The sequence below is a fragment of the Lotus japonicus genome, chromosome 1 (genome assembly GCF_012489685.1).
Source record: "Lotus japonicus ecotype B-129 chromosome 1, LjGifu_v1.2".
In the NCBI taxonomy this organism is placed as follows: Eukaryota; Viridiplantae; Streptophyta; class Magnoliopsida; order Fabales; family Fabaceae; genus Lotus; species Lotus japonicus.
This window is the reverse complement of record NC_080041.1, coordinates 107,423,642-107,437,630: the sequence shown is the minus strand read 5'-3', so window position 1 is coordinate 107,437,630 and position 13,989 is coordinate 107,423,642. Positions and strand designations below refer to the sequence as shown.

The 13,989-nt window shown below is 35.7% G+C and overlaps 2 protein-coding genes across 2 annotated transcripts; one reads left to right on the top strand and one right to left on the bottom strand.

Moving 5' to 3' along the window:
- Window positions 1–2,406: 2,406 nt before the first annotated feature.
- On the top strand, window positions 2,407–6,667 carry LOC130728926 (uncharacterized). The gene is made up of 7 exons (XM_057580506.1): window positions 2,407–2,763; window positions 3,221–3,346; window positions 3,894–4,094; window positions 4,919–5,015; window positions 5,599–5,702; window positions 5,874–5,925; window positions 6,225–6,667. The coding sequence occupies exons 1-7, from the start codon at window positions 2,540–2,542 to the stop codon at window positions 6,417–6,419; spliced, it is 999 nt and encodes a 332-aa protein (XP_057436489.1). The 5' UTR covers window positions 2,407–2,539; the 3' UTR covers window positions 6,420–6,667.
- Window positions 6,668–9,903: 3,236 nt separating this feature from the next.
- Window positions 9,904–10,783, bottom strand: LOC130732390 (uncharacterized). Its single transcript, XM_057584446.1, has 2 exons — window positions 10,544–10,783; window positions 9,904–10,237 (listed from the first exon to the last, which is right to left on the bottom strand). Exons 1-2 carry the CDS (start codon window positions 10,677–10,679, stop codon window positions 9,969–9,971), a joined length of 405 nt encoding a protein of 134 aa, XP_057440429.1. The 5' UTR covers window positions 10,680–10,783; the 3' UTR covers window positions 9,904–9,968.
- Window positions 10,784–13,989: the final 3,206 nt, after the last annotated feature.

Below are 13,989 nucleotides of genomic sequence, written 5' to 3'. Positions count from 1 at the left end.
TTAAACAAGTGGTTAGCTTTAAGTGGTACATGTTTGAATCTCGTTTCATCCGGCAAAGTCTAATGTGTGTCACCTATGCATTAGTCTTTTAGCCTGTGAGTCTTCTCCAACTGTTAAGTGTTGACAAATCTACCATAGTCTATTAAATCTTAAGGGCATTTGTCACTTCAATTGCTTACTTTACAATATTTTTGTCATGTCAACATTATAGATGAGGTGTCAATCTAATGAAAAAGCAAAATAGATGAAGAACTTGATGAAAACTGAATCAAACTTAGATTGCATTGTATGCTCATTTTTCTTACTATTACACATGTGACCATTAATGAGTATGAATTTTTGGACCCTTTCATACTCATTTACTCTTATTCAATCCCGAGAATGATTTGTTGGGATAGACCTACCCACTTTATATAATCTCATAAGCTTATGAGATTATCCTCATGGATACTGGTTGTGAGGATATATTGGTGCAAAAAAAAACTATAATATGATATAATTAATAAACCACTTTAACTGTGAGTTTTTTCCTTCATTTAGTGTTCTTCAAAGTCCTTCAATCCTAACTCATATCTTTAGATCTTGCTAATACATTTTATTTTTTAAAAAGCTGAACACCAATTGCACCCATCTTCCTTTCTCCAACATTAAGTATGAATTAAACTCTCAGAAAAAATAAAAAGGCGGTGGATAGATATAATTTCATAGGGATTGAAACCCTTCATCATTGTCTCATTTTCTGTCTCAACTAATGAAATTACATCATTTCAGTTAAAAAATATACATATGGAAAGCGTGATGCCGAGTACACCGACATCCAGCTTCCTCGTAAACCTCGAAAATCTAAGCCCAAGCAGAAGAATAAGGAGACGATCGTGTACTTGACCCTCCCTGAAAACCTATGTTCATATGATTAGGTGTGCCGCAAGATTCTGGACTTGCAATCCAGGCGGGTGTGGAACGTTGGGTCTCTGAGCCACCAGTTGTTCACAATGATCAAATGGTTAGGGGATCCTCTTTAGTGAGACTAGATCTTGAGCCTCACGCCTACCCCTATAGCTAGGCTATAGAGTCAGTGATGGGATTGGTGAGGCGGTGAGGATCTCCCTTTCATGGGGGGCCGATCAGCCCAATTTGGTTCCCCCTAGACTTGATTGGCTGGATGTGGTCGGCTAAAGACGTGACCGGGAGGAGATGCAGCTCAATCCACCTATGGGGTGATTCATCAACTCTAATGCATGTATAATTCACCTCTTTTGTGATTCCACCATTTTTCTAATGAATTCAAATCCATCTTCCACAGTTATAGTCACCCAACGCATCATTTGTTCTCACCGTTTGTGTTGCAGTCAAGAAGTTCTTGCTTTTTAAAATCTCAAAAACACTAAAATAATCATTTTGTTTTTATCCCTGAGAACATATGAAGGTAATCACCGTCATTTTTCATTTCTAAAACATAAAAATAAATTCATATAATATAAACAGGTTTTCTTTTGTCAAGTTTAGTTGAGATAACTGTGAGATAACTGTAACTGACTACAAGTTATGAGTTCAACACTCATCTTCTTATAGGTTGAGGAAACAAATACGTCTAGTAAAATTCTAGTTGGTGAACAACCCTTCTCAAATCTCAAGGACATCCTTTGACGCTTCTCGCATGGGTGAGGCTTTGCTAGTCTCTATGCACAATTGTCTATAAGTGTTTTATCTTTGTTCTACAATTTTATATTGGAAAGAAAATTGTCTTTGTTATTTTTCATAAATAATTAGTTGTATTTTTTCATCTTTTAAATACTAAATGTAAATATGTTCATACCTCACTTCATTTTTCAATTCATTTCCACTCTATAGATCACCAAATAGTGTAGATACCTCAAGACATTTTTTTTTCTCTCTATCCCTTTCTTCTCATCATATCACATATATCAGAAGGGGTTTTTGTGTATAGTTTGTGATTAAGTTCATTGTTTGTATTTAGTTTACATTGATAATTTTTTTATTGGGTTGAAGTACCTTTTGTACTTCATTTCAATATAATTCATTTCTTATAAAAAAAATCACATATATCACGTTTACACTAATTTTTATTGATTTCTATATATTTCTAAAAAGTATAGAAGTGGAATATGTGAATAAAAATAGAATTTAATGGGAATACACTATCAGTGTAAACTTTGTTTACACAGTCGCCCAATTGAATTCCGCCACATCAGCAAATATATTCTTGTTTTAATTAAAATTTAAGATGAAAGATATTATTTCACTTATATGGCATGTTGTGATTGGTTGTCAGTGTAAAACTGACAGTGCATATCCATTAAACTCATAAAAATAATTGTTTACCAAAATGAAGAAAAGAATAATGATGTGTGAGTGAATTCGATTTGATTCGAGAAGAAACAAAAACGGAAAACCGAGATCCGAAAGCCGCACCCGATCATTCATTACGTGACAAATTCACTCACTCACTCTGAAGAGAAGACTGCAGTAGCAATAACAAACCACACTCACTTTCTCTCTCTAGCTTTCTCTCTCTAAGATGGCCGGAATCCGGTTGCAACCGGAGGACTCCGACGTCTCTCAACAAGTCCGATCGGTTTCCCTCTCCACCGCCGATCTCGTCTCCGACGACGACCGTTCCATCGCAGCCGACTCGTGGTCCATCAAGAGCGAGTACGGCAGCACTCTCGACGACGACCAGCGCCACGCCGACGCCGCCGAAGCTCTCTCCAACGCCAATCTCCCTCCTCCCTCCGACTACAGGTTCCTTCCCTCTCACTCTCCGTTTTTGTACCTTTCGACTTCGAAATTTTGTGATTCGCGAATCGCTGCTTTGTGGAGCGTGACTGAGTTTTTTCCTGATTATGTTGATTGCATTGTTTTGTATAATCCTTTGGTCTGTTAAATGCTGTCAGATTGTAGGTTTGAGAATTATGCATAAGGTGAAACTGAAAGTGAAATAGTATTCTGTTGATTGCATTGTTTTGCTTTAGTCATAGATTTTTTTTACTAGTTCTAGGGTTGAAGAGAGAGTGAGGAGGTGAAGTAGAATGTTAAGATCTAGTTCTGTATTTGATGTTGGCTGCTAAGTAATGTATGGATCTGATTGAATTTTAGCTATGCAGGTTTTGGAATTTGAGATTACCTTTGAGTATTGGGCAAGTTAGTGAATTGTGACTGTTTTTTATTATTATTGAGCGAGTTATTCTTGTCTGTGCAGCTCTGATAAGGAAGAACCTGATGCTGAAGCAGTGGCATCAATGCTGGGGTTTCAGAGCTACTGGGACGCTGCGTACTCAGATGAGCTCACAAATTTTCGTGAACATGGTCATGCTGGTGAAGTTTGGTAAATAATATTTTGATTGCATAACGTGGAGATTAATTTTTATTTTAAGTGGTAAAGAATTTTTCTGCTTTTGTTTATGCCACTTCAATTCCTGCTAGGAGTCAAACCTTGTATAGGCTTTTTGATGAAAAAAGTGGTGTGGTAGGAATGACTTTCCCATGTTAAGAAGGACCGATGAGTATTTAATGTAGAAGTAAGATGAGAAAATGAGTTTGAAATCTCATCTAAGATTAATTTATACTTCAGGTTTTGGGTTCCTCTGCTTTAACAATGAGTGGGAAATTATGTTGTTGGGATAAATACGTCATATATGCCATTCTAACCTCTAAATCAGAGACTGTATTCCAGTATTCCTTTTAGAGTAGAGGACATGAGCTTCATCTTTGCTTTTCATTCTTTAAAGTTTATTTGGATTTATCAATTTCTAGACCATGATGAACATTTGCATCATAGGCAATTGTTGGAAATGATACATTCTAAAGGTTTTCGTAGCAAATTGTTTACATATAATTTATTTATTTTTTGCTGTTATTTTGCATCTTTGTAGGTTTGGAGTTGATGTGATGGAAGTAGTTGCATCTTGGACTAGGGCATTGTGCATTGACATTTCTCAAGGCCGGTTACCAAATCATACTGATGATGTTAAGGCTGAAGCTAGTGAATTAGGTGATAAAATTTTGTCTAGTTGGAGTGTACTTGACATTGGGACTGGCAATGGTTTGCTTCTCCAAGAGTTAGCTAAACAAGGGTATGGTTTCATCTTTTATCCATGTATTTTTTGTAGTATAGGCTGTGAATATAAAACAAATTCCTCTGCATATAAATCCATTATCTTTCTTGACTTAGTTTTGCTCCAACATTATCTCCTCTTTTCTCTTAACTACACAAAGTTGTGTCCATTCCCTCATCTATTTATTGGGATACAAAAGGCATATTAATCTTATTCCAAATAAATGTGCGCGCACATAAATATAATTGGATGTTAATTTTTCAGAGAAGCATAACTTGTATAAGTCATAAATACTATATATCTAGTTATTCATAAAAACATGAAAGTTGTAATTCGTACTTGAATTAATATAGGCTCATGGTCATGCATACCAGTGAAGCTACGAGGATAAGAATTTTCTGTATAAAAATATCTATGTTCAAAAAAATCATTCGGCTGATTCAAAATGGGAAGTTAGGAATATGGCAATATGCAATAGTCGGGCTAAGAAAGAAAAGAGACACCTTTCCTTTATTCATACTGTTTAATTTTAGGGGGAAAATGGATTGCTTGAAGCTGCCAGACTGCATGTAGATTGAATTGTGCTTTACTGGCATATTTGAAATTTTATGTATCTTCTAGGCATTATCCAGATAATACATTGAAAGGAAGATATGTAAACAAGGATGAAAACTAATGCAGCTTCAGAAAATAAACTCTTTGCATCTGTTTTTTTATTGTTCCTTAGAATGTAATCAAGCTTTTTTCAGTCTTTAGTTCTTTGGTGATGGAAAGATATTTGCACTTATTTAAGTCGTATTACTCCAAACTCCATACTAAATAAACTCTTTGTATCTGTTCAGGTTCTCTGATTTAACTGGTACTGATTATAGTGAACAGGCCATCAGCCTTGCCCAAAGCCTTGCAAATCGTGATGGATTTTCCAATATCAAATTTGTGGTACGTTCAAGTTTTACTATCTGTGCGTGTGGGTGAGCATTTCAGTATATTTGTTTGTCTCTGTACTTCTCTGTGTAGCCCATAGGGGGGTTGCTTTTCATAGTATCTGAGCTTATTCGATAGTTTAATTGTTGTTACTTATTTGCACTGTTAAAAATAAGGTTTATCCACTTTTGGTTTTGTGGTGGCTTGGCTCAAATCACTATGTTCGAGCAAGAGTAGCATTTAGTTACATTTGCCAAAATGAAGATTTGAGAGGAATTTGTTCTCCCACAGTTTGCTATAAATTTATACCTTCTCTCTTTAATTATTATTATTATTATTTCTATTACTATTATTATAATTTAAAATTAACATTAGTCTTTGTAATATGACATGTAAAAGTTGTTTTACCTGACGATATTCAAATAAAATTATACAATTGCTTTGTCTATGAAGTAGAGACATGAGTCATGACATAGGACGAGGTTACACCAAGTTGCACATTTAACCATCATTGATATGTAAGCATGTCTATTTCGTGCAAAACACATTGATTCTTGACATTTCCAATACATAATACATTGGCTTTGATTGTTTTAAGGTTGATGATGTCCTTGAAACAAAGTTGGAACAAGAGTTTCAACTTGTTGTGGATAAAGGGACACTAGATGCTATTGGATTGCATCCTGATGGTTCTGTCAAGAGGTAAGAGAAAGTTACCCTCTTATCTGTGATTCTGTCAAACTCTTTTGGGATGATGTTTCTTTGCTTTATAGAACTAATGTTTCACATTTCCTTCACACTTACTAATATTTTTCTCCATATAATTTCGTGCTTGCAATTTAAGGAATTGTGTTGTTGCTTTATTATTTTCAGAATGATGTATTGGGATTCTGTTGCAAAGTTGGTTGCTCCTGGTGGTATACTTGTAAGTACTTTTGAAGTTATTAATACCTAATATAGTAATGTTGACTTTAAGGCTCATGTTTTAATTTTCTACCAAGTATTTGGGGCTTGTGGCATGAAGTCTTGAACTTTGCCTATTCCAGGAAGTCCTTTTATCCAATACAGAAATCATGATTATTTGATCTTGTTTCCTTCTCTTCATTTATGCATACTCTCTTTATATCTTTCCTCCAACCTGCTTTGCTCATGATAGTTGCAGATTTACAGCTCTTCTACTTTGTTAATTTTTTCCTTTTTGACTTTCTCCTTGTATGTTGTAAGGTGATCACATCATGTAACAATACAAAGGATGAGTTGGTACAAGAAGTGGAAAGTTTCAACCAAAGAAATCATGCTGAGGAATCATGCAGAGATCCCCTGTTTCAATACGTAAGTCATGTCCGCACATATCCGACATTCATGTTTGGTGGATCCGTAGGCTCCCGTGTTGCTACTGTGGCATTCCTTCGGAAATGAAATGCCTGCCATTTTACCCTCATGATTTAGGTCTTTGGTGAACGGGTTTGGGATTGTGTGTCTGTGTAGGTAGATGCATCCTAACTTTTAATGTTATGTTAGTGTCAAACCGTAAATATTTTTCTTATCTGTGTGGTGGTAAGTTCCCTCACCCTTTCTTTTGGGTGAGTAGTTGTGAATCATTCGGAGTTCATAAACAAAGGAAGGAAAAAAGAGAGTTCAGCTTGGCATAAAGTTATTTTACTCCATTTCTGTTTGTGGATGTTATTACAATGTGGGGCAATCTTTGAAAAAACCGTGGCTCTCCAAAGTGGTTTATAAGGTTCCTTTAAAGTTTAAAGTGATATTGTCTCTAAATTAAAGTTATATATGCTGCTGACCTAAAAAATAAAGTTATATATGCTGTTAACGGAGAGAAAATAAGGGTAGAAGTAAAAAATAATGTGTGATTCGCATCAAAGTTATCTCCTCGAGTGGTTGGGAAAATAATTTCACATTTTTAATTTACCGTTTAAATTTCCTTCTTGCCTAATATTAGGATTCTCCTTTTCCTATCCAGCCAACCAGATGTGGAAAGAAATTTCAAGTTTTCTCTTTGTTGTCTTTTAATTTTTCTTACTTCATACAAGCTTGCTTTCTTTCCTCCCTACATAGTTCCACATAGGGGTGTTCGCGGATTGGATTGGATCGGTTTTGAGGAGAAAAATCATCCGATCCGATCTCATCGGTTTTATGATTTTGCCATCCAATGGATTTTTTACTAAATTCAAATCCGAACCAATCCGATCCAATCTATAGCGGTTTGGATTGGATTGGATTGTTCGGTTTTTGTTTCACTTTTTTATACTTTGAAATTGTGTTGTATAAATTTTAAAAATATATAATATATGATAAATACAATGATACATAATTTATAACATTAATATAACATTCATAAATTATAACATAGTCAACATATTTTAAAATTATGATTATAATTGTTTACTTTGATGCATGTATATAGTAAACTTTGATGCATGTGTGATATAATCAATATATATACAATAAATATGTACTATGTAAGTGTAAATGGAATGATATATGTATAACTAAAAGTATACATATTTGTGAATGTTCGGTTTGGATTGGATTGGTTCGGTTTTGGAAATCAAATTCGAAATCCGATCCGATCCAATAAATAATTTCGGTTTTTTCAATTTTCAGTCCGTTCGGTTTTCGGTTTGATTGGATTTCGGTTTTTTTGGATCGGTTTATCGGTTTTGTTTGGATTGGTTCGGTTATGAACACCCCTAGTTCCACATCAGAACAAAGGCATCGTAGCAATGTATGCTCTGTTTGGATTAACTTCAATTAGTTAGTCTAATTCATAAGACTATATGGAAGGAACATATGCGGTTGTCGAAATTATTTTCATCTCTAAAACTCATTACTAATACATGCAAGTTTTGGCCCACAATTATTTCAAAAAAATAAAAACTCTGGCCCACAATTGTTCAATATCATATGACCTTGAGCTATATTTCAATTAATTATATTATGCCCCTCCACCTCCTCTCCACCACCCTCCTTCCCTTCAACCTCCTCCACCACCACCATATCTTTTCCTCCTTCTCCCACCAGTCACCACCCCTCACCACCCTCTCTCCCATAAACCTTTTCATCATTCGCCACAACCACCACCACTACCACTAGATCTTCTCCTTCCTCCTCATTGATCACCACCCCTTTTCTCTACATCCTCTTCACCACCCTCCCCTCAACCTCTTCACCCTCCACCGCAACCACCGCCAGTCCCTCCTCCTTCGTCACATAGTGCTAATAAAACAGTCCAGATTGCATAACACAAATCTTCGAACCAAATCTCCTCATGTGCAACAAATTAGAAAAAGAGTAAAACCTTCATTTTCTGTTCAGACACAAAGCCATCAAAATACATATATCTCTATGGTCAGAAGCTGTTGAGAAATCAAGTGCGGAGTTGGAGTCCCGCATTGGTTAAGATGTGATGTCGATATCTCTTGGTGTCTTGCCCCTCGGCCCATGGGCTCCCCTGGCTCCCCCCAACAAGTGGTATCAGAGTCGATGGTTCGTGGGAACATGGTAACAGCTCCTTGTGTCGAAAGTCTTCCTAGTAGTGTGGCTAGGCGGCAGGTTCTGTAGGCAGCGAACGGCGGTACAAGGTGGAAGCTTCCGCTGAGGGGGGCCATGATAATGTGGTGGTGACTCGCACTTGAGGGAGATATTGTTGAGAATTCAAGTGCGGAGTTGGAGTCTCACATTGGTTAAGTATGGGTGAGGAGAAGACTTTATAAGAGATGTGACCTATAAACCTAATGCCTTAAGGTTTTGGGTTAAGATGTGACATCGATATCTCTTGGTGTCTTGCTCCTCGGCCCATGAACTCCCCTGTCTCTCCTAACAGAAGCATTGATCAATTTTTTTGGGTTTGGTTTGTAGTTTGCTATTAGCACCAAGCACAAGTAGAGTCACGGTGTGTCAAAACTCAAAAATGTAACAGAGTGAGAAGAAGAAAAGAGGAATTGCTACTATTAAGGTATAAATTTCCTCAACCACCAACTAAAACAAAACATCAATGTTCTCTAAATATAATATTATACACAATCGCTTGTGTTTCGCTACTCTCATCGGTGGGACGGAATCCCAGTGGCTCACTGTTGGCCCATTGAAAATTGTGTCACTGAATCTTATGAAGAAGCGGGGCAAGGATAAACCATGAGTAAAACTGCAATAAATGATTTGGGGGTGATGATGAGATCTAGGAGAGTAGGGTTTTGGAGGTTGAGATGATAATAGGGTCGGTGATGAGATTTGGGTGTATTCTACCATATCATTATGTTTACGTTGCACGTGTGGGTTCGATGACCACTGCCGATGCTTCTTCAGATGGACTAATGCTACGAGGTCTTTGTTTTGTTGGTGGGATGGCGGGCTGGTGATCAGTGGGGGAGGGAAGAGAAGAACTAGTGGTGGTGGTGGTTGTGATAGAGGGCAAGGAGGTTGGCGATAAGGAGGATGGTGTGGAGGAGGTGGAGGAAGGGATAGGTAGTGGAAGAATTTGGGGTAACGACTCTAATATAATTTAACCTAGATTTGAGCCAAACTATAATAATTTTAAAAAAAATCTTAACCAAAAGGGAATCTATTATAACAGGTCAGCTCCTTCTTGTGCAACCTTTTAAGGAAAAAGTTGTGATATCCTTCATTTCAAATGCTTATAATTTAACATGTACAAAGGAAACTAAATCACCATTCTCAGTTGCTTTACTATTTTTTGTTTTTCAGAAGAAACTATGTTACGAGAAATGTTAATTACTTAAGATTGAGCTGTGAAGAAAAAAAATTGTTGAGTTCTATGCAACTGAGAAATGCAAAATAGGCATCATTAATTAACTTTCTAAATCATGATCAATAAAAATCTATTTCACACCCCTAAATGAAATCAAACAACACACCGAGACAAATATAAATAGAAGTGAGAGAAAATATATAGAACTATAAGTGATCCTTGTGAACGTATAAGACTCCAAATCACAATTGCAGATGAACAAGCAGGGAAACAAGACAAAGGCAGAGTGTTCCACCAAAACAAGTAAGACCAAACGTCCCACAAACTAAACCTGCCAACTCAATCAAGCTGCTAAACTCTTTATTTTTCTTAGTTTTGTGATCAGAAACTTGGACATAATTCCAGCCATGATGACATTTGCAACACCTTTCCAATCTCTCCTTCACCTTCACCATCTCCATTCTCCCCCTTAGAACATTCATATTTGCATCTACCATGTTGGTGGATCTCCCTGTTGATTAATAATAATCAATCACTCCAATCATAAAGAAGAAGAAAATAAAAGGTTCCAACTTCCAATCATATGTATTGTAAATATTATTAACATTTTGAATGAGTACTCAGGGATATTGTATCAAAATTCCTCATTTCTTGTCCCAGCAATAAATTTTTGTCATATCAATTAAAAAGTATCATATTAACTTATAACTGCCTCACTCGTATATTCTATTTTTATGTGAAAAGTCAAAATTTCACTGGCCAAACAGAAAATTATGACAGAAAATGAGACAGGAGATCTTCAATATTATATAGTCACCTTCATCTTGATAGTTCTGAACTTTTATTACTTGCATCCCATGACGTATCTTGCATTTCTTAAGAGATATTGCATCTCTTGAGATATATGGTCCTCTTGCTTTGACAGAGAAGAAAGAAGGCAAAGAAGCAGCCATGTGATCACTTTTACACCGTTAGTTATTGAATGACTATCACTAAGTATTGAAACAACAATAGAGAGAATGAAGGGTTCTCCTAAAAGTGTTGCTATACCTTGAATATATATATCAGATTATTTGTGGATTTGTTGGCCTTATAGTCTTTCTTTAATTAGCTAGTCTCTTGTAACGACATGAGAGAAAAGGTGTTTTAGGGGTCAAGTCAAGATATACAATCCCATGCTTTGAGGGCAAAGAATTTGATTTCATTTGAAATAATTGTATATTCTAATGAGGCTATTACCCTACACGCGTGAAGGAAGCATGAGAGGAAACCATGTTTGTAATAATTAACACATAGCAAACTATATTGGATTAGTTCAAACCGGCGGCTTCTTCAGTTTATTAATTAATTAGTTATGTTTTATTATTTTACTTTGGAAGAGTTTACCAATTAATTTACTAGTCTTTGAAACTTTATGCAATTGAAATTTGAAACGATAATTGGAACCAGCTATTAATTAAGTATGTGGGCTCTACTTTCTATGAAAGCAAAAACCACATAAAATGAGATGTTGCGATGCCTATGCGGATTTATGATAGTGCTCTGCGTTTTGCTCTGTTTCCTTCTCTTTAATTCTTGTAATACCCTTTATAGGAGGGAGTAGTTTGTTTTGTTGGGCTAAGGCCCCGTAGCTAAGTTACCAAAAATAAAAGCCATTATGCTAGGGATAAGAACTTAGGAAGTTTAGGTAGATTATAAGAGATTCTAGGTTCTAATTTCTCAAGTGAGAATGATTCGTAAACATATACAGTTTTCATCATACAATTGGCATATAAATTAATTAGCGATTGTTTTTCACAAATATATACAAAGATTAAAAACGGCAGCTAATATGTGTGTTAATGCATGTCGACACTAAACCATATTTTATGTATAACAACTCTTTCTCCAGTGTTATTAGCGTGTAGGGTTATGGATGTACTAGGGTAGTGTGGTGAAATTGAGAGAAGTTCATGTGTTATTAGAAAAATTCACACAGCAATTATTATTTGGTTGTTGGTTTAGATAACGAGCGCGTTTTTTCTTTGATTTTGAAGTTTTCCCCACGTAATATTTTTGTGTTTTGATTATGCTTATTTTTTTTTTATTTCTTTAACTGTTTTATTTCCTAACAGTGGTATCAAGAGCCTTCAGTTTGATGAGATATCACATTTTGAGTATGGTGTATGATCGCAGTAGTGCATGATCTTCCACATCCGGAAAGAAGTGTGATATTGTGAAGGTGCTGAAGAAGAGTGATACTGTGAAAGTGCTGTTTAAAAAAAGGTTCTAGGTAGGAAAGACTTGAAACTTAAGCATGTCCTTTGTAACCCACCTTTTGGGAACCTATCTAGTGTACGGTATATAGTCTGCATATAGCTACTATATATCTTATTCAAGTGCTATGAATTTGACATGCACATAAAAGTTTGATGGCAGAATGAACTTTAGCGTGTGAAAATACAAGTCAAGAATATGTTGATGCAATCAGGATTACATGAGGCAATAAAAGGAAACACTTCGAACATGATGTCGATAAGTGGAAGGAACTGGATTTAAGAGTTGCAAGTGCAATTTGTATGTGTTTGCAAGAGAATGTTCTCGAGAATGTGCATCATCTATCATCAGTCAAGGAACTCTGGAAGAAGATCGAAAGATTATATCAGGCAAAGGGCATCTCAAATAGATTGTTGTTAAAGGAGCGGTTTCACAATTTGCACATGGATAATGGTTTGAAAATCTCTAATCATCTTAGCACTTTGAATGATATTTACTTTTGAACTAGAATTTCTTGAAGTAAATATTGATGATGAACATAAAGCGTTAAAACTTATATTGTGTCACTTCCATCTTCCTATTCTCATCTTAAACATGTTTTGATTTTGATGTATTGGAAGGAAACTATGAGTTTTGAAGAAGTCGCGAGTAAAATTATTTCTAAAGAAAGGAGAGTGAAAAGTGACGAAAACACTGCATCAAGCTCGGTGTTGGTAACTAGGAGTGAGGCTAATGGGAAGAAGGTTGATGGAAAGAATATGACATGCTGAAAGTATGGAAAGTTTGGGCACGTGAAAAGAAATTTTTCGGGTGGAGCCATTTCAGAAAAAGACTCTGAGGCAAGTGCAAGCAATGTCTCCCTTGTTATGAGAGAGGATGATGATCTAATCTAAAAGATATAAAGTGCATCCTTATGGTATTTTCGTTATACCATGAAAAAGATAAGATATTGCTAGCGGATTCAAAATGACACACATGCATCAGTTGAGATTGACACAAGGTGTGCGGTGAGATTGTGTCAATGGCTGAAGAACTTCCAAAGAAAATCAACATGGAAGTTACACCATAAACTTTCAATAATGTTTCAACGTGAAGAAATTCTTTGAATGAATTAGTTTCAAGTGAAGTACACTCTTTATGGTTGAGTATAATAATTTTCTTTTCATCATAAATAAAAGAACTATTACTATTGCCTTAACATTTAAAAAAAAATAACTTTACAAGTTCACAGTTTCATGATTGATAAATTGATTAAACAAATTACAAGCCACAACAAAAAACCGTTGAGACGTTGTCTAAAAGAAATTGAATAAAACAAAAACTAAAAACCTGAGAAAGTCGTTTGTTAGAAGGGACCACCATTGCATTCGGAATATGTTAACACCCACCAATGACAAAAGAGCCTCAAAAATAGATAAAGGCATCAATAAATATAACCATGTTTAGGTAGAGCATCTCCTTTTGAGTTCACCTTTATCATGGTTCCAAGTAACATGGGAGAATTTGCACAACCGGAAGTCTGGAACCCATCTTTAAAACAAAATTTTATCTAATCAATACACGAGTATAAATAGATCATATAGATAAAATATGGGTGTACAAGACCCGACCCTACCCGCCAACCCGTCCCGGCCTAAGCCTTTAGGGTCGGGTTGAACCCGACCCGATCATTATAAGAGACCGGGTTCGGGTTGATCTTTGAGTTACCCGACTTCGGGTTCGGGTTGACATTCGGGTCACCCGGCCCGTCCACATATATATTTTATAAAATTTTAATTTGTTATAATGATTAAAATGTGATACATGGTGCTCAAATTTATCTTACCATGTAGATGAAATTAAAATGTCTAACATCTACCTTATGAATTAAATAAACGTTTGTCAAACTATGCACACTTTCATGTTCTAACAAGAGAAAATCATGTGTGTGTATTATGCATATGTGAGACAGGTGAAGAAATGATCAAACAAAATGTAAACCTCAAGTGGAATAGATTATGAAAGAAT